At 50.7% G+C, this 26757-nt stretch overlaps 1 protein-coding gene across 1 annotated transcript in view; it reads left to right on the top strand.

Moving 5' to 3' along the window:
• The window catches only part of LOC137903366 (RNA-binding motif, single-stranded-interacting protein 3-like), a 57046-nt gene that overhangs the window by 1369 nt on the left and 28920 nt on the right, over positions 1–26757 (top strand). Inside the window, exon 2 of the mRNA XM_068747519.1 lies at positions 19395–19604. Within this exon, the coding sequence (XP_068603620.1) occupies positions 19395–19604 (210 nt within the window). The remainder of the gene's footprint in view (positions 1–19394; positions 19605–26757) is intronic.

The raw sequence follows: 26757 nt of genomic DNA, 5'->3' as shown, positions 1-26757 counted from the left end.
CCTCCTCCTCCTCCTCCTCCGGATATGAATAGGTAGTGGAAGTGGGCCGATGGGTCGCGGAGGTAGCGGCTCAGGAGTCTTCCCAAAGCCCAGACGAATCGATATTCCACTATTCCTGATTGGGCCCAAATTACGCTAATATAGTGTAGAGAAACCAGCAGGAACGGACCGGCGCTGACTCCTCCCATCAGGAGCCGAGGAAAGAACGGTGCCTCGTTGTGTTCGGATGGTTCTGATTCGTACGTCGTAGACGCTAAAGCGTCCAGAAATGTGGCGAGCGACCATCGGCGTGCGAGCGCTCCGTTTCGGAGGCCATCTGGAGAGTGTTTGGCTGTGATGATGAAAATAAACCCGGCCCTTTGCATTCTGGTTTTTAATGAATCGAGCACCCTGTGGATGCTCGCTGTGTGTCGGCCGCTAGAACGGTGAGCGTCCGACCCGGAGTCGAGGCTCGGAACCGTCCCCGTCTCCGTTTGTGATGACTTGGCAGCGAAGGAAAGGTCACGGAAGACCTGCGAGGTCGGATTAGCCGCGGTAGGACTTTTATGTGAGCCCCGCGTGTTGCCAGGGAGAGTTTTTCACCATTAAAAATGCACATTGTGCTCTATTAAAGTCGTAAAATGTTCTGTACGGTATTTTTAATATAAGCTGCGGTCTGTTCCTTCTGGTGGAAGCGTGTAATGGGCTTCCTAACGACCTCCGGTGGAGGAGGAGTGTTATTCCTGGGGGGGGGGGGGCTTCCAGGCGCGACGTGTGACCATTGGCGAACGTTCAGGTCATAGAAGGCGACGGTGTTATTAGGTTTAATATGCTAAATATAATAAATAAATATCCGTGACATCAGTACGAAACAGAATCATTTTCAACCAATGGGGTGCTGTGGGAGTGCCCCCCCCCACGCACCCCCAGTCGGCTAGCAGCTAGCATTTCGGCGTTATTAAACCCAGCGGTCCACTTTTTATCGGTTTGGAACCCGTCCAGAATGTTCCAACATGTCCTGGGATATTTATGGACACATGTGAAGATCCTTAATGAGGTGGTTCATGCAGGCAGTTTGGTTGCCGGGCAACAACAAAGTCCCGTTCATGTGAAAGTCAAATCAAACACGCAGACAAAAAAAAACCAAAACACTTTGAGATTTAAACGGCCTCCTTTCAAATCAAAGATAATAATATAATAAAAGTCGAGTGTTTGATTGTAGAGAAAAGAGATTTGGGATTATTGGAGCCAGAATGGATGAGATGCCCCGAGTTCCCTGAGGGGGGGGGCCGGCTTCTTCAACCCCGGACGTGCACCTGGAGGGTTTATAAAGCGAAGAGCTGGACCGGATGGCTAGCTCTGTGCTAACAAATGCAAGCGCTCTGTGTGTAAACGTATTCGCACCTAGCTAGACCGGCCCTGGTAGCCGTAGCCGTTAGCCCACTCGTTAGCCCCCTCGTTAGCCCACTCGTTAGCCCCCTCGTTAGCCCACTCGTTAGCCCCACTGATGGAGACGTAAGGCGGTAATTACCGGAGGAGATTACGCTAAAATATTGCCCTGGCCTTTAACTAGCTGTGGAAATGATTGTACGGGCCGTACGGGTCAGGCGGCGCTGGCCTGTGATGGCGCGGAAATGAAACGCTAATAGAGGGTTTCTTTGCTGGTGCTAATTGCAGAATGACAGTTTTCTCACCAGTGTCTGAGTGTGTGTGTGTGTGTGTGTGTGCGTGTGTGTGTGTGTGTGCGTGTGTGTGTGTGAGTGTGTGTGTGCGTGCGTGTGTGTGTTTGTGTGTGTGTGTGTGCGTGCGTGTGTGTGTGTGCGTGCGCCTAATTAAGTCGTCTCCCATGACACTTGGTGTATTACCGCTGCTCTTTTGTAAAGGCTTTAATTAGAGTGGAGCAAACAGTGAGCAGTAATTAAGTTGTTTCCTGACTGTTATCATAGTTTACTTGTTTTGTGAGGCAGTTGAAACACGGATTCCTTCAGCCGCTGCCTCTCCCGGCGGGAACGCCGTCCCGCAGGAACCAGGATCCGCTCTTCCGTGTGAGGTTGCGCGCCTGTGCACGGGTGAATACACGCGTGACTTGGCATTTCTGTGGGCGTGTCATTCGCCTCCTTAGCGTCCCGGCTAGTCCCGATTGCAGATTGCTATCCGTGCAAATGCAACGGTTGCCCGCAGTGATGTCATATCCTGTCAGTATAAATCCAGTCGGCCTATTTTTAGCACACAAGATGCTTTCGTTGTTTTTCCCAGCTATAAATAAATCTTTGCATGTGTTCTGGGGCTACTTTTAAAAGATTCTTATAAAGCATCATTAAAATTTAAAGTGAATATAAAACTCTACAATCACCAGACAGCAAAACGATTAAATATAACAATAAAAAGCAACGTAGAAGAGAATGAGCTCTGGGCTTCTACGTGTTGAATATGGATATTTGTTTTAGCAGATGCTAAATATATGAATGAAACTATAAACTACAGCTACGAAATCGTTACTGCTCTATTCAGAAAGTGAATGAATGAATCATGTGAACGTTAACTAGCCCACATTATAAATCACACTCAAACCATAGGACTGAATTGTGTGTGTACCAGATTTGTGTGTGTGTCCAGACGGGTATCTGGATGGCTCTCGAAATTTAATGGGATCTAAATTGGACCAAGACCGATCTTCAGATTGTTGTTTTCATCAAAATCCATCCAGCAGTTTTCCCTCGGCGGAGCAACCGGGGATTCGTCGATATCTGAGGTCGATCAATGTGTTGAATGATCCGTCCCTCCTGTACGTACGCTCATCCGATCTGATTTTTAAATGATGCCGGATGCTGCGTTTCAGACCGGCTTCGGGTGATGAAATGAAGGAAATGTAATTTGATGATGTCATACTGTAGCACAGCATGACATCACAGCGTTAATAGAGCAGAGAGGAGAGGAAGTCACGATGACTCACTTTGGGATGACGTCAGACGTGCGGACCGATGACCGCTGCCATGGCGACGCACAGTCGGATGAAAGCGAACCCGCAGAGCCGCGAGACGGGAACGAAACGAGCGCAGCCTAAAAGGGCCCCGAGGCGCCGCCGCCGTTGTCGTGACAGAATTCGTGCTCTTTTATGCGGCGATAACTCAGAGAGGGAAGATGTTCAGTCTGAAGATTGTTCTTCAGGGCAAAATCCAAAATCAGACATTCCTCTCTCTTTTTTCTTCATTCTTCTTTTCAGGTAATTCTTCATTTAAATGTTAACAGTACTTTGAAACTGCCACGGGTTTTACTTCGGGTACCCGAAGACAGAGGTCAAAAGGTCAAGCTCGAGGCTAACCGCTAGCCTCCAGCACTTTGGCGCTACTGCTAACGGCTAACAGCTGAAACCCAGTCAGGCCAGCAGATGAGAGCTTAAACTGTCGCGTCGACGTGGAAGCTGATTGGTCGGTCCTAAATGAAGCCTCTGAACCGGAGGCCATTAAACCTCGGGGGCACCTGGGTTTACGAGGACACGCCGCCACTCAGGAGTGTGTGTGTGTGTGTGTGCGTGTGCGTGCGTGTGCTTGTTCGCTTTTAATTGAGTCGTTCACATCATCTTTATTTTGCGGAGGAGAATCGGAGTTTAAGTCGGCGTAATTTGCATAAACCAGCTTTTAAAGCTTTGCATTGTGTTATTCTGCACTGCAAGCCAAACGCTGATCGTCGTAGCGAAGCCCCCCCCCCCCCCGCCGGTGACACTGATATCATTATCCTGCTTGACGAAGCGTCTCTCTCTGATACTGAATTTTGGCTGAGCGAGTTAGACCTTTCACTTCGTATTCCGTCCCAGAGGACGTTCACATTTCAAATTAGTAGATATTTTTCTTCTTATTAATTTTATTCAGGCTGTGTTTGTGTGTGTGTGTGTGTGTGTGTGTGTGTTTGCGTGTCAACAGGCTTTGGTGGCCTGTTGAACCACTTAAAGGATTCTATTTAACGGGTCAGCCGAGCAATTACTCAAGGGTTTAATTGGAATCCCGAGCGGAGTGGCATGATTTATGCAAATGAGGTCATTAATATGCAGGCCTGCGTTCGATGGTCGAATTAAAATGGCTCATCCACTGGTACGGGCTAGCATTTTCATTACGGTAAATTAGAGAGAGATAATAACTCCAAATACACATATTTATTTTCCACAGACATTCCAAACAAGACGTGCCCGGTGGAGGAAAAATGTGAGAAGGCAGAGAGAAGGCGATGCTAATGCTGTTAATTTTACCTCATTAAAAGCAGACTTCTGTCTGCAGGGCTTTGGCGTAATGAGATCACTGAGCAATTTAAACCAAATGTGGTTTTTAATTGCTTTTTTTTTTTTTTTTGTACAACGGCGGTAGAAGTTCCTTGCCTTGGTCAGCGCGGCGCGGCGACAGCGAAGGGTCCAGTCACATGATGCCGGTTTTATTAGCATCACCCGGTTAGCCGCCGATCACGAGGGATGTTTCCCCCGGAGATCATCTGAGATGAGTCGAATCACAAAAGAACGGCAACAGGACGGCTTGTGTTCGTAGATCTATTAAAAAAAAAATGCTGCCCCCCGTCCGATCAGGACATGCCGACACACACACACACACACACACACACACACACACTCACACACACACACACGCGCCTCCTGTCCTGGGGGGTGCCAGGCCTCACCGTCTGCTGGGGGTGTCTGTAATTACAGCAGCGAGCGATGAGCTGGCTTTTGCGTGGCAGATGGTCCGGCACCGTGATGCATCAGGTAACCGTGACAACCGCCTCCCTCCCAGCACTTAACGGCCCCATCATGGCTCTTTACAGCACCAAATGTCATTATGGAAGGGGGGAGGAGGGGGGGCATGGGAGGTGCTGGATTAGAGGAGGTGAAACGGAGAGATGGATGGAGAGGGGAGGAGTTTTGTCTGGAGAGAAACAACTTTGTTTAAATCGTCTTTGTGTTCGGATCGTATGTCCGACCCGTTGAGTCATCGTCTCTGCACATTTGAGGTGGGTTGCTTTTTCCTCCTCGCTTCATCTGATATCTGGTTCGCGTCATGGCGCCCCGGCACCGCCCCGGCACCGCCCCGGCACCGCCCTGGTACCGTGAGTCATGCTTTGGATAGACTGAACCTTCCACCACATTATCACAAATCAGATGACCCTGCGAAGGCAGGCAGCGCCGACACGCGATCACTTTCCCTTCTCAGTTTACCACGAAGCCGACTGCTCATCTTCCGATAAAGAGGCACGGTTACCTCCAAACGGGCGGAGCGGAGTCCGCGCCATGTGACTTGTGACCTCACCCTAACATCAGAGCTCAACGTCTGCATTAGATCCTCGCTCTGATCTTGTCTGGTGAATCAACTGGGTGTACATTTGAGAGAGTAACGTACAGGGAGGGATTCAGGCCTATGAAAAGCCAAGGGTGGTGTCGGCGGTCCTCCTCCTCCTCCTCCTCCTCCCCCTGTTTGTGAGGTATGTGCTTCCTCGCAGTGCCAGAGGGAGGCAGTGGAGTCATTTATACATCCAATTAATCACAGACTCACCTGTTCACTTCCTCAATGAACCAAACAACATCACTTTGTGTTTCCCCGTGTCAAAGCCTCGGTTACTCGAGGAAGCAATTCATTTTGTCCTGCGTCAATATTTGCATAGTTGAAAGGTGTCGCATCAATGATTGAAATCCCAGTGAAGCCTCTGCAGGTTTGCGTCTTTGCTTTTGATGCAGGACGCTGGGAGGACGAGGCGCAACACAAATTGATGTTGTAATATAAAGACGGTCTGTAAAATCTAGATCGTCTTCTAGTGTGACGATATTTGGACATAGAGAGATTCTCCTCTCCCGGTTAACCTCTTTAACGGGCCACCTTGTTCCGTCCAATCAATAGTGCGTTTGTGCCGTGGTATAATTCCTTGCTGATCATCTGCTGAGACGAATCAATAGCCGTCCGGCGGGCCAGCTGTTTTTAAGTTGGCTTTTATTATTGCTTAAATCTTTCATGTCTTTTGGTGCAAAATTACCCGACTTGCAGCAGAAACAACGGCGGAGCTTTTAGTTCGTAAAGCTAACATACCTCTGAAGATATTGATCTCCTGCAATGGGGGGCTTCACCTTCTCGTACAGCAATCAGAATGTACTCGGGGGTACTTTGCCCTCCACAACAGCAGGTGGCGCTGTGGGGCAATTTAAATGAGTACTTTGAGCCTCTATGAAAAACGAAATCAACTTGTATGCCATTTAAATGAATGATGAAATGTGTTTTTAATGCAGATGATTATAAGGGACATACACAAAGCTGGGCTCTTTCACCACAACACATTCTGGCCGGACGTTCTAACCCCGACCCGGGACGTGTCTCATTGTCAGGCCTTCCTCTCAGACATCAGGCTATTCATCTCAAATAAGCTGCGATCTAATCCGGCCGTCTTTTTAATTCATCTCACCGAGGTCGGGATGAAAGAGCATCTCTCCGGAGCCGCAGTCCGTCCGTGCGTGGCGGTAGAAAAGTGAGATGGCCTTAGCGCGAAATGCCAGCCCTTCTCCTGCGAAGCTAGACTCATCAAACGGGGATTAGTGTTGGACCGATGGCCTGCCTCAACGACTCGATGCTGACGGTGTAATCTGAGGCATCAGCACTGAAATAGGACGGATCAGACATGTGGGCGGCGGTGAACGGACCCTGCAGGATTCAGGGCCGAGGCGTCCTGTGATCGTTCTCAAATATATCATGTGATTTTAGATCAGAAGTCAAACATCTGATTAAAAATGAAACCGTCTTTTGTTTCCTTCCCATGCGCCCCCTTCACAGCAGCGTTTATCGCCCGGGGACTAATGGGGAGGAGCCGTGCGCCGCGTGTTAGCTCGAGCTAAATCATCCATTTTGAAACAAATAAACTCTGAGACAAATAGGAACATCATTCTTAATTTGCAAAGCTGACGGCGCAAGAAATGAGAACAGTGCAAAGCGTCGTCCTCCACACACGACAAAGCTGATTGGGGTTGTGGCTGCGGACAATTAAATGTGACGTATTTATAGATTTTCAAAGTGATCGAGTCTGAAATAACGTAGTTCAACACTCTACATGTAGAGCCACGCTGCCAGAACTGGACTGAATCCATATTCAGGCTCAGCTGACAGTCAGCAATGGAGGCAAAGATAATGTAGTTTATTTGTATCCTCTTACAGATTTATTGACTTCATCTGAATATTGGAAAATGTGGTTTCTTTATGGACTCTTAATGCAAAAATATAAAATAAAATTGGATAAAGCAACATTGCCGAGCTGGACAGAATTCCTTTTGCTTGTTTTCCGTCCCAGGAAAGTGGCGTGTTTGTTGACGCTCCCTAATGTTCGGTAAGCTAAGACGGTTCTAGTACGTCGGGCTAATCGGCTAACAAGTCTTCTTACGTTTCACAAATGAAACATTCCTTCTTTTTTGTTTAAAAACCAAGAACCCAAAGTGCTAAATCTGCTGCTGACATGCTAAAAGTTTAGCTATGATGTTCGAAAAAATGGAAATAAAAAACATTGATCGTATCTGCAGTTAAACGGTTGGCTCCAGTAAAACACTAAAATCTTTATTTTCTAACCCTAACCAATACAATTTGTGTCTGGGCGCTTGATCAAACAGATAGTTTTGTTGTTTTTTCCTGTGTATTTTTTCCATCACGTCACGTTTTGTCCCTTTTTTAAAATTATTTCAGGTTGTCAAATTTGGGTTGGTGTCATCATTTGTGTTTCCTATAACAGGACTTTGGGCTGTTCCCAAAGGCGATGTGTGGCTGTGGACGATTCCGAGTGAAAAGTCGCCGGGTTTATCTTACAGGATGAGGCGCCGGCAGATAGTCTGGAAGCAAATCCCAGAATGGCCGGGCATGCACAGAATCCGAAGTGTTTACAGAGATCACGGAGGAAATGAGGTAATTCCGTGGCGCTAATAATGGCTGAGATATGTTTCATTTATCCTATCTGCATCAAGGTCGGCGTGGCAATTACCACGACGGGGAGATGGTAGAAAAGAGAATCCACCGGCCCAGCGGTGAGCAGGCAACAAATCACCTGTGCTATTCGGGGGGGCAGGGGAAATTTAAAAGGGGTGAGGCAAAGTGTAGCTCAAAGGCAGGCTGGATGTGAGTGAATGGTTTATTACCCGGCCCAGCAGAGTGGCTCTAAAAGCCTGCTGCAAGCTCACACCTTCTACTCCGTGGTCCTCGCGTGGCTGGTTTAGGGGACATAAAGCACAGCTCGTTCTGTTTCTGAGGGAGATGGCCCTTTTACGTCCCGATTACAATAACGGCCGTCGTAACGGTCCCCGTGTTGCTCCCGCGTTGTCATTCATTCCTTTCGGTGTAACTGCTACGCAATTATCGGCAGCGTTCCCTGCTTTATTAGCCTGACAAACTCAACGGGGCTTGTCTCGGGTTTGCCACCGCGGCCCATCCGTCCAGAACCATCCGTCCAATGCCCGGCGTGTCCTTCCTGCTTCCTTTAACGTCATTTTCCCTCGTCCCTACCGCCGTCGTTGTCACAGGCTGTCAGGCTGGCGGCGTTCATGCCGGTCGGTCGGCTGGGATCGGCATGCACAGCGTGTTTCCTGCACCGACCTGCCTGCCTGCGTTGCAGTCCTATTAAAATTCCAGTGCCAGATCCCCAATGAGGGACGTATCGCAGGGTCAGCCCGGCTCGCTGGCCTCCCTCCCCCCTGCCTGCTTAATGAAGAGGATGCCTGTTGGGTTCATTATTAAAAAATCTGCAAATAACAGACGGCGAGAAAGGACTGATGGAAAGGTGGAGTTTAGTGTGACGGCAATAAGGGGATGGTAGACGGGTAGATACAAATACAAGTATAATCAGTTTAGAACAGGCAGTATGTACAAATTAATAAGTAAACTCTTTGAATTGATCCTAAAACAAAATGTCTGGGGGATGATTTTAGTGTGGTTCTCGAATATAAGGTTCGAGTCAAAGACAACACTCTTCTGTTTAGTTTAATAATAGGTTATCAGGAATGCCAGAAAACAGCTGTTCGTTAATTGGTATCAGCGAAGGCCGATTTTACTGGTAGTTAAACCGGTGTGTCGTCGGCGTAGCGGCGGAATGAAATATACGCCAAGAAATCCAATGGAAATAAATGGAAATTGGATTTTAAATGCTCCAGCTCTGTTTTTATACATTTGAAATGATTCCTCGATCTTCCTGCTATTTTACATCTGTTGTTCATGTGAGGCTTGTTCTATGTCTATTGAATATTCCAATAGTTGTCATGAAAATTCCACGCGCCTCAGCACCTGCTTATGTGTTAATTAGCCGTTTGCCGGAGCAAACATTAATTATACCGGGATCATCTTGTAACTATGCGTCAGAAAAGAAATTCCGTCGGCGCTCGGCTCTTTTAGAGCGGGAATGTAATTCATTGCAGCTGCTTGAAACGCATCCAAAACGACTGCCTGCTGCAGATGCTCTCAGGAAGTGATGTGGGGCATTATAACGGGGTATTAGCGATAACCGCGGCGGCCCCAGATATTGTGTGTGTGTGTGTGTGTGTGTGTGTGCACATTGTGTGGTTTTCTATCTTCAGAGCTTCCCGACTTTATCCCTCTCAGGTGTCCCGTCTCCCGACGCAAGGGCAAATGCACAGCCGGCAGAAGTTCAATGCAAATCACCAAACCGTCAAGAGCCAAACACAACAGCATAAATATGCATCGCGTGTTTGAAGAGCGAGAAAGGGGTTTTATCCTTTCAATAAATAAATAAATAAGAGCGAGAATCCGTCCCAGGATGAAAAAACAAACCGATGGCCTGCGAGCGGACGTTTGTCTGGTTTCCATGCGGTGTGACCGGGGCGATTAGTTTCTGGGTGCTGGTCAGCAGCAGAACACGGGGCCTGGTAAAAATGAACTCGGCCAATTAATCAAAGGAGGATGTCGGATCTTGCTGCAGACGAGGCACAAAAGGGGGGGGGGGTGCATTGAAGGAATGAATTGAAAGAGAAGCGGGTGGAAGGCACGTCTCCATTTAGGGGACGCCGAAGCATGTTTTATTCAGAGACCGCTTCGATTAGCGAAACAAAGCTTCCCGTCAGACTCCACGAGGCTTTGATACTCGCACTCGATCACGACGAGCGGCGAGAACACGGGAATGCTGCCGTGAGGTTTCTGAGGCAAGGAAGTCGCTAAAATTCCAAGCACCTCTCATCCGATATGACCGTTATTCCCAAAGCAGAGAGCGAGTCATTTACCACAGAAATAATAAAGCACAGATGAAACAACTGGAATAAAGCAGATGGCGAGTCCGTGGGTTTCCTTCCTTCTGCAGGTCTAAGATCGGCTGCCTGTAATTCGGCCCAATGCTGGGAGAAGGCCTCCTCCCTCTGTTTACGGCGAGGCCCAGTCGATATCCACAGGAGCCGCTCGAGTAAACAAACCGTAAACGCCGGGCTTCTGCTGGCCTCAGAGATTACGGCTGTAACCGTGATTAATTTTAACAACCTGAGCTAATTGTCTTCGAAACTTTAATAGCAAATATGATCTAGCCTTGGGTGCTTTTCTCTCCTGTAATGAAGAATAATGAGCACTGGAATTACTGCTGGCACTTTTCTACGGGAGATTTGTGGCGAGCGGGCCGGCCGGCCGGATGTGACTCAGCTGGAGAGGAGAGGCTTTATCTGGGTGATGCGTCTGGGAGGAAATGAGCGAGGAAGGAAGGGCGAGAGACTCCGGTTTGCTTTGAATCGGGCCCCCTCGATAAACGTGGTCGGGTTAGCCTTTCGGCGCTCCGCTGCTTCCAGGCGGTGAGTTGCATCTCAACCATCCAACGAAACCTCTGGGTTCTTGCCTTCGCGGTGATGAAGATGTTCTACCCTTCTTTAAACACCTTCTCTTCCTGTACCGCCCTCCCTCTCCGTCTAGCTCTCCTGTGCGCACAGACGGCGGCTTGGCCTTGAGTCTGTGATTTACCTTTGATCTTAACCGTGTGCTGGAACGCCACCTGAGGCTGGAGATGACGCCTCCCACGAGTGGCTTTAACACCCGCCTTCGTCCAGCCGGATCCCTTGGAGTCCTACTCAGAAAGACATGATGTGAAGTGTTTATATGGGGGAGGACGCCTTCAGCACCCCCCCCCAGCATCCCCTATCTTCTCTTGTGACTCAACTCGTCCTCCTTTTCTTCCTGTTGTTTCCAGGAGTCATTTCAGCATTGGTATGGCCGGCGCCGATGTGCGAGGGGGTTAGTATTGTTATCACATTCTTCCTCCCCCCCCCCAGGGCACAAGAAGACCCTGACCTTTAATAGAACCAGCCTAACCTACGTAGTACCTGGCACAGCGCGACCATATCCACACCCGCCTCCGGTCCACAGGTACCTCGGAAGAGACTGTAGATGGAATGAAATGATCAGAGCAGTCGGATTGACGACGTTAGACTTCAAATGAATGGTCGCCTACGCGGAACTTAAATCCGAACAACCCGTTTCGTTTTGTGTGCCCTTACTGGAAAGGCTGCCATTTGTCAAGGGGAAACCAGTAGCTTTTTCTCAGTCCATTACAGCTTATGGGGGGGGGGGGTGCGGTTTAGACGGCCCTTAATTAGACGATGAAGGTCTCTCCGTATTGAGTAGACATGCGTTCTCCTTAACTTGCATTAAAAAGAAACCAATTTAAAATCAATAAGCACTTAAGACTAGTTTGACCAGAATACTATACTGTGATACTAGCGTGACTAGTACCATGCTTGGATGTTAAGGCATGGAAGGTATCTGTACTGCTGCATTGGCACGGTTAGACGCTCAGAGATATTTCTTTTGCCCTGTCTCATGAACGTCCTGCTAGTAAAACCGTATTTATTTTCTACTGAAGCTCTCGGGCAGCCTGAAACCTTGAAGGTGTGCAATTTATTAACCAAAAAGCACGGAACTACAACCAGTCTGCCGTGTGAGGCTCTCCTGGAGCGTTAAAGGGGACGGTCACCTCATTAGGTTACTGACAAATGAGAGGACAAGTTGGACGTTTAATCTCATCGTCACAGCAGGCTGTCATGAGTCAACTTCTCTTTCAAGGCTTTTACTCGACTCTGTTTAGTCCACATCTTTCTCTTTGTTGGTCTTTCTTTTAGCCCCCCCCCGTTTGCTGTCGGTCTTCATTTGAAGTCTTTGTCTTTGAGAGAAGACGGAACACGGGTCAGCGCTCGTCTCTGCTACGCTATAAGTATCCTTGGTTTTTGGATTCTCGCCTCATCCTAATTTAATCCATGGAGATTCAAACGGCTACGGCTACATTTAACCTTCGACGATGAGCTCATGGATGCTCTTCCAGTTAGTTTGGGCAGTTGGGGAAAGTCTCTAATCAAACTCCAGCAGGCTAAACAATGAGAGAAGACCGACTGTCTCAAGTGAGCTATGCATTTTGGCGGTTTCTTGTTAAAATGTACGTGGAACGCAACCAGCTTGCAGTAACTACTCCCCGTACGACTGTAATTTTCATGAAATGAGGCTGAGTTGCAGCCTCATCTAATAATGCTCATAACTTTATTTCTTTATTGGCTTCCTGAGACGCGAGAGGAGCTATTAAATCAGGTTCAGCGAGTGCTTCGCTACTCAATCACCAACGCTTTGTTTACCCGCGTGGGTCCACGTGGCACAGAGGAGGAAGATGGTCACAGTGATCTTGTCTCGGCAAATGACCTTTCTGGGTCATGCTTCCCTTCCTCTTAAGTTCTGGGTCTTGTGCTTTGGACAAAAACGTCAATGCGACTTTAAAAATGGGAAATCCCAATAGCTAATTGTACCAGTAGATGTTTGGTGTCCATGTAAATAACTATACCTGAATGTAGTAGAATTACACGCGGGCTAGTCATTTCTGAGGTACTTTTTCCACCCTGGACTGTCGTCAGCATGGTGGTGATGTCACAGCCTCGACACCACAGTGCACCTCTTCACGCTTCTAGCCTGCGGCGTATTGGATGGGCTTGTTGGACTGAGGCAGGAGTCTCGTTCGGACCCGTGGCAGAACACCGGAGCATATTAAAAGTGCTGTAGAATCCAATCCAGCGCAGACAGGCCGGTGCACTCAGAAGCGCTAGTCAGGGGCTTAATTAGGAAGACGCTTGTGTATTGTTTGTCTTTTGAGGCATTAGTAATGTCTGTGTGTCCTGATAATGGAATTGGCTTTGGAAATGCGATCGCGGGGCGTTCGGACCGGTTCGGACCGATACCGCTCGTCAACGCGGTATCGGTCCTCTGGAGCCCATATCGATGCCGGCGTAGGAAGACCTGCCGCTGCATCCGGCAAACCCTTCAGCCGCAGCGGCCGGGATTACCTATCCGCTAATGAGGCCTCCAATGCCGGGGAAACGTCTGATGTATTAGAAATGACCTTTCATTAGCCCCCCCCCTGAAAAACGGAGGTGTGAACGGTGAAATGTAGTTTATTCAGCGTTTTAGATGAAGGAATAGTACTGATAATTTACCATGAAATTTAAGTCCGCTCACCCGGAATACCTTCAAAGGGAAATGGCCGGTGAGTTTGTGTAACGGCACGTGTATTTACAGGGCTATCAAATCCGTAGAGGTGTGTTGACTCTTCCTCTGGTTATCCCGTCAAAGTAAAGTAAAGCGTTTCGTGGTTGTTCAGTCAGAGACCCAACCAGGCGGACCACCTTCACGGACCTGAGGAGTTCTTTCACTAGTCGAGGCAAGAATTCAATCAGTCAGACTGCAGGGTCAGGAAACCGGATATCCGACACCGTTATGCTTCAGCCACATTCGACTGCAGGGTCAGGAAACCGGATATCCGACACCGTTATGCTTCAGCCACATTCGATTTGGGTTCAGCCCACTTCAGCCTCGGGCCTGGAGAGTGTCGCTGGTGAAAGTCACATTAGGCATCCTTCAGGTTTCACAGCTCCTGCCCGTCGCCGTATCCGACCCAGCCGGACTTTTTCTCATGAATTTATTTGGTGACAATGGCCAGACGAGGTCAAATTCCAGAGCGGGAAGCTAATGCTACATTTTTCCGTTGTCGTTTCTAACATGAACGTTGCCAGATAGCTATTAACAATAAACCTATTAGCGATTTCCAAATCCAGAACTTAGTGTGTTCAAGAAAACAATTACTGTGGAAATACCCAAAGTGTTTTTATTTATATCTCTAACAGAATTACGTTATTGATGCCTCAGATGAAGTTTGTTAGGCTGACTTTGTGCTATTGGGTGTAGCATCCTGTCGTTCTTCTGATTTAATGTCTGCTTGGAAGGCATGGGAGAGCAGAAAGGAAAATTAGCTAGGAAGGAAGGACAGGTAGAAGCGAAGGAAAGGTAGTGAGGAAGGAAGGACAGGTAGAAACGAAGGAAAGGTAGTGAGGAAGGAAGAGCAGGAAGGAACAAATGAAAGGTAGGTAGGAAGGAGAAAAGAAGGAATGACAAAAGGAAGGAGACTAGTATTAAAGGAAGGAAGGGATAAATGAGTAGCTGTGTGTCGGATGGTAAATCATATTTATTTGTTTGTGTTTGGATGTTTTTAACGCCCCCCCCCCCCCCCCCCCCCCCTTTCTTTCGCTTCGGCGACAGATGAAGACATCGTCAACAAGAATCCGGATTCTGGATCTCTCTTGAGGGGCTCCTTGTTTCACCCCGACTCTTCTCTTGACTTTGTTGTCTGGCTCATCACCGTCCTTATCTTGTCTTTCCATTCTTTGATGCCAGCCGTCAAAAGAAATGACTGTCGTCTGTCTCCCGGCGAGATAAGATGTGCAGAAGGAGTTCTGAGGAGCCGGTGTTTGTCTGATTTGGATCATGGGGCGGGGGGGGAGAAACAAGGAAAGGCTTTAGAGTCAAACGCCTGCTTGCAGTATTTATTATTCCGTCTGTGCGTGACGGCCCACACACACACACACACAATGTCAGATGTAATCCTGCTACACACGTGCACTGTGAGTAATTTCAGAATGTAGTCTGGCACCGGACCAGCCCGCTTCCTCACAGCTTGAAAGGCTTTATAAAATGGGGTGTGGAACATGTGGAATTTGCGACGGGTCATCTGCAGTCCGCCTGCGTGGCCGCCGCCCCGGAGGACGCATGCGGCAGTGCGAGGCTTCGGGTTGTGCATTGCAGGGAGGCGCAGCGCGCCGCTGCAGGTCCTGAAGACGAAACGTTTAAGATCCAAAGGAAAACGTGCAGGTTCGGAATCTCGGAGATCGACGAGTCGGGAAGCTTCCTCAGGGGGCTTGTTGCTCCTACATTTGGCCTCTCGGAGATGACACCTGGAGCACAAGGTCGTTCCTAGTCGGTCTCTGTGCTGCTGTAACGCGCCTCTAGACGCTGCATTCTCATGCGCTGTAATTTATGCGTGTTGTATTCCTCTTCCAGGCTCATGTTCTCATGTCTGCGCAGCGGGAGGAGGGAAGCGGTGCTCCCGGTACGGAGGACTACGACTAATGCCACAAGGCACTTGAGAGCAAGCGCTTCATTAACTTAATTAATTCCTGTAGTTACTTCCTCACACAAGTGCCTTAAAGCCTTTTAACCGCGCCCTCCGTAACCGCTTTGCTAGACAATGAAGCTAAAACTGAAGCCGCTGGTGTGGTTTGAGACGCCGCTTGTTTTGAGGAAGGGTTCCGGATCCCACCAACCTCTCGACATCTCCCTGACCGCTGTATCAAACCTCTCCCGCCCTCGTTTCTAAATCATTTCTCTCTGTGAACGCTTGGAGGAGAGTCGGCTCGCCTTTGAATGTCCCACAAGCCGCTGTGGAACATTTAACCACTCGAAAAGCCGTTCAATGCCGTCGCGTGTAAACGTTGAATACCCGCCGCAAAAAGGAGAGTGAGAACTTCACCAAAGTGTATTTCAGGATAAAAGGAATACTCGTTTTTAAGCACACTGCAAGGCGTCGGACGGTGAAAACCTGGCCTTTGAATGTGGGATGTCTCGAGTGTCTCCTCCGCCCGGGCCTCACGGTCACTGACCCTGCTCTCGAGCAAGGCTGCAGGTCCAGACAAAGAATGGCAGCTACCCAACCCGCTGCAAATGAGAGATAAAAGTGTGATTGCAATAGTTTGGAAACTACAGGAGAAGTGGGCTTCCTTTACGCGGCAGGTAGCTGCGTCCTCCTTCAGTGGAAATCAGAACGGAGCCCGAGGATTAATAACGATCCGCGTTCACGACGAGCAATACCTCCTCGGCATTTCAGGAAGTCTTATTGCACGAGGCGTCCTCGTGTGGGAGAATCGCGCGGAGCCGTGCGCTCGTCTCCGAACTACACCGTTTTCTTCCGAGCGGCGAGAGAAACGTTATTGAATTCAGAGAAAAATGATAACATCATGTGGAGACGGTGTGCAGAGAAAATAGACTTTTATGAAGAAGGGTCGTTATTGGAGGTCCGCGGCGTTCGCCGACTTGGTGGCAACGCGGCCTTCTTCATTTCCAACCTCCGCTGGGATTTGACGGCTAAACAAAGAAAGAGACAGTCGAGGAGCACGGAATCCTCTGTCCGTCCTTTGACCTTCGCCCTTCCCCGTTGTCTTTCATCTGACGAATGTTTACGTTTGTGTGCGTGATTTATTTCTTCGTCCTTTCGTGTCTTTCTTTCACCTCGCCTCGCCTCGCAGGTTTCTCATGCAGCATACCAGCAAACGGCGTTTTGCTCCAGCTTTGACTTTGTCCGTCCTCTTTCGTCTTTCATCCGAGTCAACAAATTTATCTCCTGAACTTTCACTCCCGACGCGCGACGTGCTGCGTGACGCCTGACAGATGTGCACGTTTGAAGGTGGTATCGGGTTTCTTGGAGGTTTAACGGGGGGCTCTGGTCTCGAAATAGCAGCGGGAGCTAAAGGGCCACGTCATCCTGAGAGACGCTGCGGCCCATCTGGAGGGGACAGGAAGCCAAGGACACTGCAGAGGAAGACGTGACGCACGTCCCTCCTGACCGGCCTTGTCGTTTAAAGTTGGAAAAAGCATGTTGTTCGTTCGGGATCGTTCTTTTCTGCCTTACATCGGGTATGTGACGGTTCAACGCCCGGTCGCTCTTTAGGTCGAGAAACTCTTTGCATATTTACTCACTTTTGAATGAAGTGCTGTGAAACAACAGGACGGAACATTTCCATTTGTTTGGCGCTAGCGTTTTGTTCGTGCCCGCGTTACGCCCTTCCACCAAGCTGAATGAAAATCGGGCCAGACAAATCAAACGGAATAATGAAGCCCCCCCCAGAGGAGGCGATAATCACTGAAGACATTCTGAGTCTGAATTACCGTCTCGGATTACGCAGACTTCTTCCTAAAGCTGGATTAAAACGCCTCTGAAAGGATTCGGTTGCAGCGGCGCGTTTGAGTTTTTGGGGTGTGAACGCTAACATCTGTGCAGAGACATTAAACGTTTATGCGTTTATTCCAGTTCCCTACTGCGTGAGGAACTCCACTCCCCAGAACACGGTTCACGGGGTTTGCTTTCCTCGCCTGAAATAAGCGGCTCGGCTGAGATTTGCACACGCGGATCTTTATTTTAACTTTTATGAATCTGATTGTAGAATTACACCTGAATCCGACCTAAATAGCGACGCCAGGCGAACCGGTCCCGTCTCTAATTCTATCGCCAATAGATTGTCCAATCAACATTTCGTTGTTCGTGAAATGCGTTTCCTCCTGCCCTCCCGTCGTTTACTGGTCGCGCGCGGCTATTTCTGTTTGTGTAGGATTTAGCGCGCAGGACTCGGAGCCCTGAGGCGATCGGAGGCATCCATCACCCCTACAGACGAGGAGAGAAGACGAGGCGAAGTGACAGCGCCGCGGGAGGGGGTGTATAAAAAGCGTACGCGAGGAGGGAGTGGATGGAGACGCGTATAAAAAGCGTACGCGAGGAGGGAGTGGATGGAGACGTCGGTGTGGAGGTCTCCATCACGCAACCGCAGAAATATGAACTCGGCAGCGGCACCTTTCTCCGGTTCCTCTTGATGTATTAACGGAACCACAACCTCCATAGACTTTATCTTAGCTGAAACCGAAGCTCCGCCCCCCCCCGTTATTGATATGGTCCCCGCTTGCTGATTCCTCTGTTTGTGGTGTGATGGATGGAGAATGTGGACGCAGAGAAACGCTCCGTAAAGGTTTCACCATGAGTCTCATTATCCCCGCTAAAATCCAGAGTGCTCATTGGTCCTCAGGAAGATAGACAAAACACGCACGCCCACGCCCACACACACGCACGCACACACGCACCCACACACACACACACAGGATATGATTTACAGTATTTTTCTTCCTCTTCATCCCCCTCGGTCAATTCCGAGTAAACCTACTTCATCCCAAACGGATACATAAGTACAGCCCCCCCCCGCAGAAGAACAAAAGCCCCGTGGAACCCGATCCCATTGGCCTCTATATGAAACGGAGAACTATGGCCCGAGCGTTGCTCCCTGATGAGCTGCTGAAAGTCGGTGACATGAATCTGGGTTTGGGGTTTGGGGACCAATCACGGCGCTCGGATTACAGCCTCGTGAAAACGCGGGTCGGCCCCCGCGGAGCGGAGGCTGCACGAGATCCCGTCGTCCACGCAGCCCGGCCTGAGCGTGCTGTTATCAATCACTCTGATTGAGTTTGCATGAAACGTATTTAAAAATACGGGAGTTGAAATCGTCTCGGCAACGGGACGCCCCTCCACTTCGGTTCTGGTTCAGATTCCCGGTCCGCTCAGGCGTCCTTTGAAGACGTGAAGGCCGCCCTCAACCTGTCGTTGTATATTCTACGCATCATGTTGATCTTTGGCTTACATTTTTTCCCCCTCCGGTTCTTCGGCGATGAAGAATCCCCCCACCTCCCCTGTGTCGTCTGTGTGGGATGACCCCTGACCCCGGTGGAAATCCAACTGGGCCCTAAATGTGTCTGTTAATTCTCACCAGTGATGCACAGCTGTGCCTCGTGCGAGCTTCTTGGACAGAAATGCAAATTGAATCACGTCCGAATGGTGGATTAGGAGTCCTGTCTGGAATGCGATGTGTTTGCGTCCCGTTTCCTGTGTGCTCCGGCGGCGAGAGCCATCTCAGAGCGGCACCGCAACGGGAAGCCTTTCGCCAGCCCCGTAATCCAAGTTATCAGACCCATCGGCGTTTCTCGGGAGAGGACGCGCCTCGGCTGTGACGGAGGGCTATTTCACAACATCTGGCGCCCAGATATGCAGAGGGATGAAGAAAACGATGAAGAAAACGAGCAACAAAAACGCGTGAGAACAATCTCCACGGAGGTTCCCGATCAGCGCCGCGCCCCGCGTTCCCTCTCGGTGCGGGTCGGTGAGCAGCAGCCGGATAGCGCCGGCTGCTCGCGGTTTTATTCGTGTTTTTTCACTCCCGCTCATCTTTTCCGTCTTTCACCCGGACTAACCTCGTTCCCTGTCCCCCCCCCCCGACCCCTTGTTTCCCTTTTGTTCCTATCTTTCCTTTCCACCAGCCCACTTCAGCGGTCAGAGGTTACCACGGCAGCAAGGTGGCGGTTCTGAGGCCGAGCCTTGGCTCCAATTGGACCGCCGGTAGGGGCGGCGGTCGTTGGGCCCGGAGCTGCCCCTCCCCCGCACGTACAGATCTACATTACCTATCCCAACTGTACCACCACCCTCAGTCCGTGCGCTCGAGCTCCGCCTACTGCTCCGCCCATTCAGCTGTGAGTACAGCAGACGCCGCCGCCGATACCTCTGTTAGCTTGCCGTCGCTCTGGAACACGCCTCGCCTCTTTTCCAATCCTTTCCTCACTCTGGCGTCCATTAGCGGCTTATCGGACCCTCATGTGCACAAGAAATCCTCCTCCTCCCATCTCTGTCCCAGTCGGATGGCTCCTCCCATCTCTGTCGGATGGCTCCTCCCATCTCTGTCCCAGTCGGACGGCTCCTCCCATCTCTCCCCCAGTCGGACGGCTCCTCCCATCTCTGTCGAATGGCTCCTCCCATCTCTGTCCCAGTCGGACGGCTCCTCCCATCTCTGTCCCAGTCGGACGGCTCCTCCCATCTCTTTCCCACAGTCGTCCTCACAAGCCCTCATTGCGATCGTCGCATTCCTCGGCTTTATCTCTTTATCTCCTGCTCTCGTTCTCCCCCTCCTCTCCTCCCGATGTTAATTTGTTTTTCTTTCATTCATCATCTGCTTCCACAACGCGACGAGAGACTGATTGAGGCAGAAACACTTTTGGATGGCTTCCCTTGCCATTATCCTTGGAATTAATTTCTGTTCTGAAATCCATTTGATTTGACATTATTGGTGTGACCTGGGTTTCATGTTTGATGTTCGGGGGGGGGGGGGGGGCGGGGGCTGCGACTCGGGCCAAATGTTCGGCAGCTTCTAAACTCTTAATTTCTTCCTGTTTGCCCTTATTTTCCGTTATGACTCTTCTCTGATTCTTTATGCACGCCGCGACGTTTCCCCACGTCTCGACTCGCCCGAGGCGCTTTCATGCAGCGAGTGAAGAAATCCGATTGGATTTAGATACGATCATCACCGCTGTAGGTCGGCTCCTGGCTGCACACGTTCCTGGGACGTAGAGGAAGATACGGATAAGCTATCGAGGTGCGCCGCCATCATCGCTAACGCACAGCGGCTTTAAGACCGTCCTCGGTGACGGGGGACGCACAAACAGGAAGTGAAAAGAGAAACCGTTCCGCCAGTAATGGCTATCGATAGCGTTGCACTCGCTGGTGTTGACCCAGCTTCGTGGATTTTGCCTAAAGCCAAACTGTCACAAACCTATTTTTTTTAGTAGTATCTTTAGGTCCAATCCCAATTCCCCAGTTTGACCACAACCCTCCTTTTTTCAGTGCCCCTCAAACCAGAATTGTTCTGCAGGTGAAACTCGGCGAGTCGCCGTCTTTCACCTGCCGAACAATTCAAACGGTATTTCTGTTCATGCAGACGAGAACTTTGACCTCCCTCGTGTTGAACTACGCGGCTGGGATGATCCGTTCACAGGTTCGGCATCTCTGTGTTCAGCTCGGCCTCTCGCTGAACTTCGCTCTTTTTGTGGGTTTGAACCCGTCAGACTTGCGCCGGTTGTTCCAGTAGCAAAAAGGGTAAAAACCGGCTTCATTGATTGTTGATCGTGGCTTAACGAATAGTCTACAGTGAGTCGAGAACATTTGGCGTGTCAAAATCTGGACCGCCTATCTATCCCCGAACCGGAGCAGACTCTGCTGGCTTTAACCGGCCCGTCTTCTCGGGCCGGCGGAGATGGATGTTTTCTTCTCAACGACTTTCATTTCATCCCTGCAGAAAGCAATTTCTGGCCCACTATGTCTTTGTCCTGGGCCATTACGGGGCAACACTTTGGCCTCGAGGAGGTTTCAAAGGACCTCGAGGTGACGAATGCAGACACTCGCAGTAAACGGGGAATGGTTCCTATGTTACGGATACGGACGCCCCCCCGATCCCAATCTGTGTCATTGCTGTTATCGCCGTTACAACATTAGATGCAAGAGATGACGAACGGAATCGGACGGGCTCGGCGGGTCCGTCCTCCGGGCTGAGAGAGGTGAGCGAGTGAAGGAAAGAGGAAACGCGAGCAGGAACCCAGCAGGAGATGAAGAAGCTTTGCCTCCAGCCGGGTCGTAATTACAACAGGAGCGGATACATTTCCGCTCCTAATATGGAGGGATGAAGATCCCCCCCGGGGGGAGGACAAAGCAGCGGCAGGGAAAGTCACGTAGGAGTCGGGAGATGTGACTCCAAGGAGAGAGAGAGAGAGAGAGAGAGAGAGAGAGAGAGATTGTGTTATATCCGGCAAATGCGCCCTCATAATAGTACAGAAATACGGTCTCCTATTACTTGTTTTCCTTGGATGACATTCACGGGTACCCCCCCCCCCCCCCCCCCCCCCACACACACACACACACAGCAGGAAGTGTGACATCCTTGGTGTTGTGCAGAGGTCGGATGGGTGGGGGTGGGGGGGTACGACTCGAGGGAAGCCGCTTCATTATCTTTACGTTGATGCTGATTCCAGCAACTTTTGGATGCATTGTCTTGAACTTTTATTGAGATTGATCATTATTCAGTTGCTCAACGATGACCCCCCCCCTCCCCTCTCCCCCCCCTGCCGCTGACGTTCCGGTCAGTTACAGCGAAACCTTCCAACACAAGGTTGGAAGAAAATTCTGCACCAAAAAAATAAAACTAATGACAAAAGTAATGATCCTAAAACCAAACGGGTTATCCCGCCGCCACCGTGAGCGGACCGGCCTGCAGGTGCTTTAGCGTAATAAAACCCGCCGGGCTAGTGATCGCACACGGTGTTATTGGATTCCTCACTTAAGCCACGCGGGCTGCAACGAGCCTAACGCTATTGATTCGACTCGTCTGTGGAGAATTCATCGGCGGCAGCGGCGACGCGACGGAAACATTCCGAACGGGTGCGTTGGAAGAATCGGGAATGACGGCGGATGTAGGGCGTCGTTCGATACGCACCGCGTAGCTCCTCTGAAGCGCGCGCTTCGTTAGCCGATTGTCAGAGCAAACGGCGCCCTAGCTAACGCAGCAGTTATCGTCGTCATCGATTAGCGATCAACTGTAAAATAAGATAAAATAATGATTTTGGCATTTTTGCCTAAAAGACACCGACGCGTCTCGATTGGTGGATTCTTCCGATCGGATGGGTCTTCTTCCGTTCTTCACGTCGCCTCCAGGCTGTTTCGGTGCTGAATATCCAGATGTTTCCCCCTCCGCATTATTGATCTTCGTCTCCCGGGTCCAGATGTTACTCCCTGGCCTGTTGGGCCGTCTCAGGAATCATTCGCCCGACGTAATCGGCTACAACTGGTAGGGATCGGGTGTCCGACGTGAGCTCGCTCGCTGTAGCGGCGTCCATGTTGGCGTGCTAAATCGCAGCTCACACAGATGTTGCCGTGTTTGTGTGGTAGAGGGGGGGGGGGGGATTCTGAGCTGGAGGACCGGCCCCGCATTGCGCCTACGTTCTACTGCAGAGTTCATCTCTCTTCATCGCGTCCAGGTGGAGACGGTCTCGCCTCCGCAGCTGCTGCAGAGGGCAAAACCAGCGTCCCCCTTTCGGAGGATGACAAATACTCCACTTCTGGGGAGGCGGAGCAAAAGCAACCGGGGTGCTGACTGTTTCCGTATGCCGTCCTTCGGCTCTGGGGATTCTCACCTTATCAGGAATAGATAGCACATTTGTAGGAGGAGGTTCTCCCTCTTGTCGGACGCAGACATCCCCACAAACACCGCGGCGTAATCTGAAGGTGTAAACCCAGCTAACTCCACCGGGGGCATCACGCCGGTCTGCCTTTCTGTGAGGCCTCGCTCTGGCACGGCCCTTCGTGCCGCGCTTAGCTCGGTTTCCCTCCTTTCTGTGGGAAACGCCGCCGCCATTAAGTGATCACAACAGCCCGAATGGGAACGCCTCGGTTTTAGGACGGCTTTCTCCAGAGCAGCAGGCCTGTCGGAGTCGGAGTCGGAGTCGGAGCCGGAGTCGGAGCCGGAGTCGGAGCCGGCGCCGCGGAAGCGCTTGTTATATTGAACCGGACCGATTGACGGGCTGACCGGCAGGATCCTCTCTGTCCTCATTATGAGAATCAGTGACTTTAGTTACTGGCAAACAATGACTCCACACACACGCACACACACGCGCACACACACACACGCGCACACACACGCGCACACACACGCACACACACGCACACACACACACACTGAAGCGTGAGCTGTCGAGCTTCGTGCCCGGGTCCATTGTAAGCGCTCTAAACCCGTTAGACTGTGACAGACCATTAAAGGCTGCCAAGGCTTCCTTAATTTGCTTCAACGCTGAGTGCCTGAGTTGGAATGTCGCCTTGGTTTCCTATGCCCCCCCCCCCCCCCCCGACCGCTTCAACACACCCGCCGCCCCAATTTCTTTCTAATTGCTGAATTATGGACAGTTTCTATTCAATTAGTCAAAAGCATCGAGCCATTAAAACTCCTGCAAACACTCGCCCGGGTTTTACCGCGCCGGCGTGTCCCGGAGCACAAATTGAACATGAGCAATTATCTTTGCATGGGGGGGGGGGGGGGGGGGGGGCGAAGCGTCGCCGTGGTAATTTGAAGCTGGTATCTGAAACGCTTGTCAGTTTGATAACTTGTATCCTTTTAGGTATTCTGCGGCGTTTTAATCGACGCCGCCGGTGAGACCTAAACGCTCACGCTTTGAATCAGCACCGCGTTCCCCAACAGACGTGTGTTTTTATGTAATTGATTGATTATAGCGGTCCTCCAGCACAATCACGCAACCTGGGCGGGAGGGATGGCGAGGCCGGACGCGTCTGGGGGGGGGAAGACCTCGATGCCGTCCGGTTCCAGACGCCGTTCGGTTCCAGACGCCGTCCGGTTCCAGACGCCGTCCGGTTCCAGACGCCGTCCGGTTCCAGACGCCGTCCGGTTCCACGGACGTCGTCTTCAGCTTTCGTTATATAATTCCACTCCTTCATTTTCGGGTTCTCCCACGGTGCCGTCGTTCTGATGGTTCTTCTTTTCATCGTTCCTCCGGCGACATAAACAGACGTGTAAAGTTAAGGCACACGTTATTGCACCTTTAAAGGTGGCGTTTTATCGGACGAGGATCGCCGAGGCTCCGCCCCGCGGCGTTATTGCCGGTGTGAAATGTGTCTGCTGTTCCTCCACCTGCCCGCCTGTTATTGAACATTGATAATTCCCGCCCTCTAATCCAATCGCATCGCTCCGTCTCCTCCCTCCATCAGACGGTAAATAATTCTTTTGTGAAATATAAGACCTGTCCCCCCCCCTCGCTCTGCACGCCGCTATCGTATTACATCATTGTGCGTGTGTCTATATAGGAAGTAAACACGTTTTTCCGTTGATTTGAGCGTTTTTAACCGGATTAAATCGCTTTCCGTTATTCTCGATGGTAAAGATTTATTTGACGTACGAGCGTTTTGGAGCCAATTATACTCGATGTGCCGCCGCTAGCCGCTAACCTCCAGGCTACCGTTTGCTGCGGCGCTGTTGATTGGTCTGGGAGTTGAGAGGGCGTGGCCTCCCTGAACCTTAAACCCGTTTGGCGGCTCTGAACAGATCCAGTTCTCTTTTCTGTGACGCTAAAACAAACACATTTGAGCGCTGTTTCGTGGCGACGCTCGCCTCTCGTCTCTCTGTCTCCTGGGCTTCATGCTTTGCATGCAGAGGATGAGACGCTGGGGGGGGCGGGGGGGGGGGGGTTTAAGAGAGGAGCCGGAATGGAGTTCTGCTCCATTTACCCCCCTGAAATATTCCCCTCAGAACGACACACTCTGTTTTCGCTCCCTCCCCTCGCCGCTCGGCTCTCGTCTCCGTGTGACATGTGGTCATTTCGCTTCATCCCCGAGATGACTTAGCGGGGCTTTAAATCGTTGCCCCCGTCCTCCCTGCCCATCCGGCCCAATCGCAGGTTGGGATTCGTACGGATCGGCTCCTGTTCCGACCCATAACTCTTTTCCCAATCTGCAGAGTCCTTTAGCGCCGCTCCCTACTACCTCACTATTTCACTCTCCTGCCTCCTGACATGCCTGCCCATCAACACGCACACGCACACACACACACACGCACACGCACGCACACACGCACGCACACAAAGTGCCACCTTCATCATTCCTTTGTGCATAAAATCATCAAACACAGATCTGATTTCGTATTTTTTTGCATAAACGCTCTGAAAGTGGCTCCGGCGCCGATTTGCTCTTAGATCTATTTAAGGCTTTAAAACACTGAATAAAACAAAGTGCAGGTGACGGCTGTGATCCGGCGGCTTCCTGGTTCTCTGCAGCCTTTTGGGGGGGTGGGGGGGGGGGGGCGTTTTGCTGCTTCGGCTCGGCCCATCCTGTCTTTTGTTCAGCCTCTGTGCTTGCGCAGCATTTATTTCCTCTTATGTGGAGATGCTCTCGGCTCCTACGTAGAACTCACCTGAGCAGGTGGGCCTCCCTCCCCACCAACGTCCCCGCTCTCTCCTCCGGGCCGGATTAATGAGGAAATGAGCCGGTCCGTCTGCGTATTCATTTCTCCTTGGGCGTGGCGCTGAGCTCCGTGTCGTCTTGTGTCGGGCTGGTGTTTATCAAACGTCTCGGGCACGGGGCCGGGGGGGTGTCGGGCGTCGCCCCGCCCTCTTTATCGCTGGCTTCACGTCATCAGACGAAGTTACGGCAAATGAAAGAAATTATTTTGTTTTAAAGTGGTGCCAAACATATAAATAATCTGGCAGGACCTCAACCGCTAACGTTAGCTGATTACTCCGATCCAAATGGTCCCGGGTTTGTTTTCTAGGTTGCCGTGGAGACAGCCAGAGAGGCGGAGCCCTGCGCAGGAGAGGGAGGTGGCAAACAAATGCACAAATGAATGAATATCTGATGACGCTTTGGTGCTATCTGGTTGTTTCTAGGAAACAGCGCCGTCCAGAAAACGCCTCTTTGGTTTCAGTGAAGGTTCGAGGAAGGCCGGCCGTCGGAGGCGGAGTCTCGTTTGGCTTTGTGTCGTTAAACTATTGATCTTCATCTGTCTCCGTTTGCGTTCGCCGGAGGAGCAGCAGATGGCGCCGGCTTCGCTGCCGTGCCAAAAACCTTACGCTAAATCTTTTAGCGGTGGCGTAGATAAACGGGCTTAAGTTCTGAAGCGAATCTACCGTCTTGCACGAGTATTGATCACGCCAGACAGACGATCGCTGTGTCGTCTCCGTGATGTCATTCCCAGGACTTTCACCACCACCAAACGAAACACTTCCGGACTCCTCTGCTTCCGAGGAATGAGTCGGGGCGTCGACATTCGTTTACACGCGGCGTGCATTTCGCCGCTTCGCCTTG

This window comes from Brachionichthys hirsutus, chromosome 13 (assembly GCF_040956055.1).
Source record: "Brachionichthys hirsutus isolate HB-005 chromosome 13, CSIRO-AGI_Bhir_v1, whole genome shotgun sequence".
NCBI classification, from domain to species: Eukaryota; Metazoa; Chordata; class Actinopteri; order Lophiiformes; family Brachionichthyidae; genus Brachionichthys; species Brachionichthys hirsutus.
The sequence above is the reverse complement of the archived record's forward strand: the minus strand, read 5'-3'. Positions and strand labels throughout refer to the sequence as shown.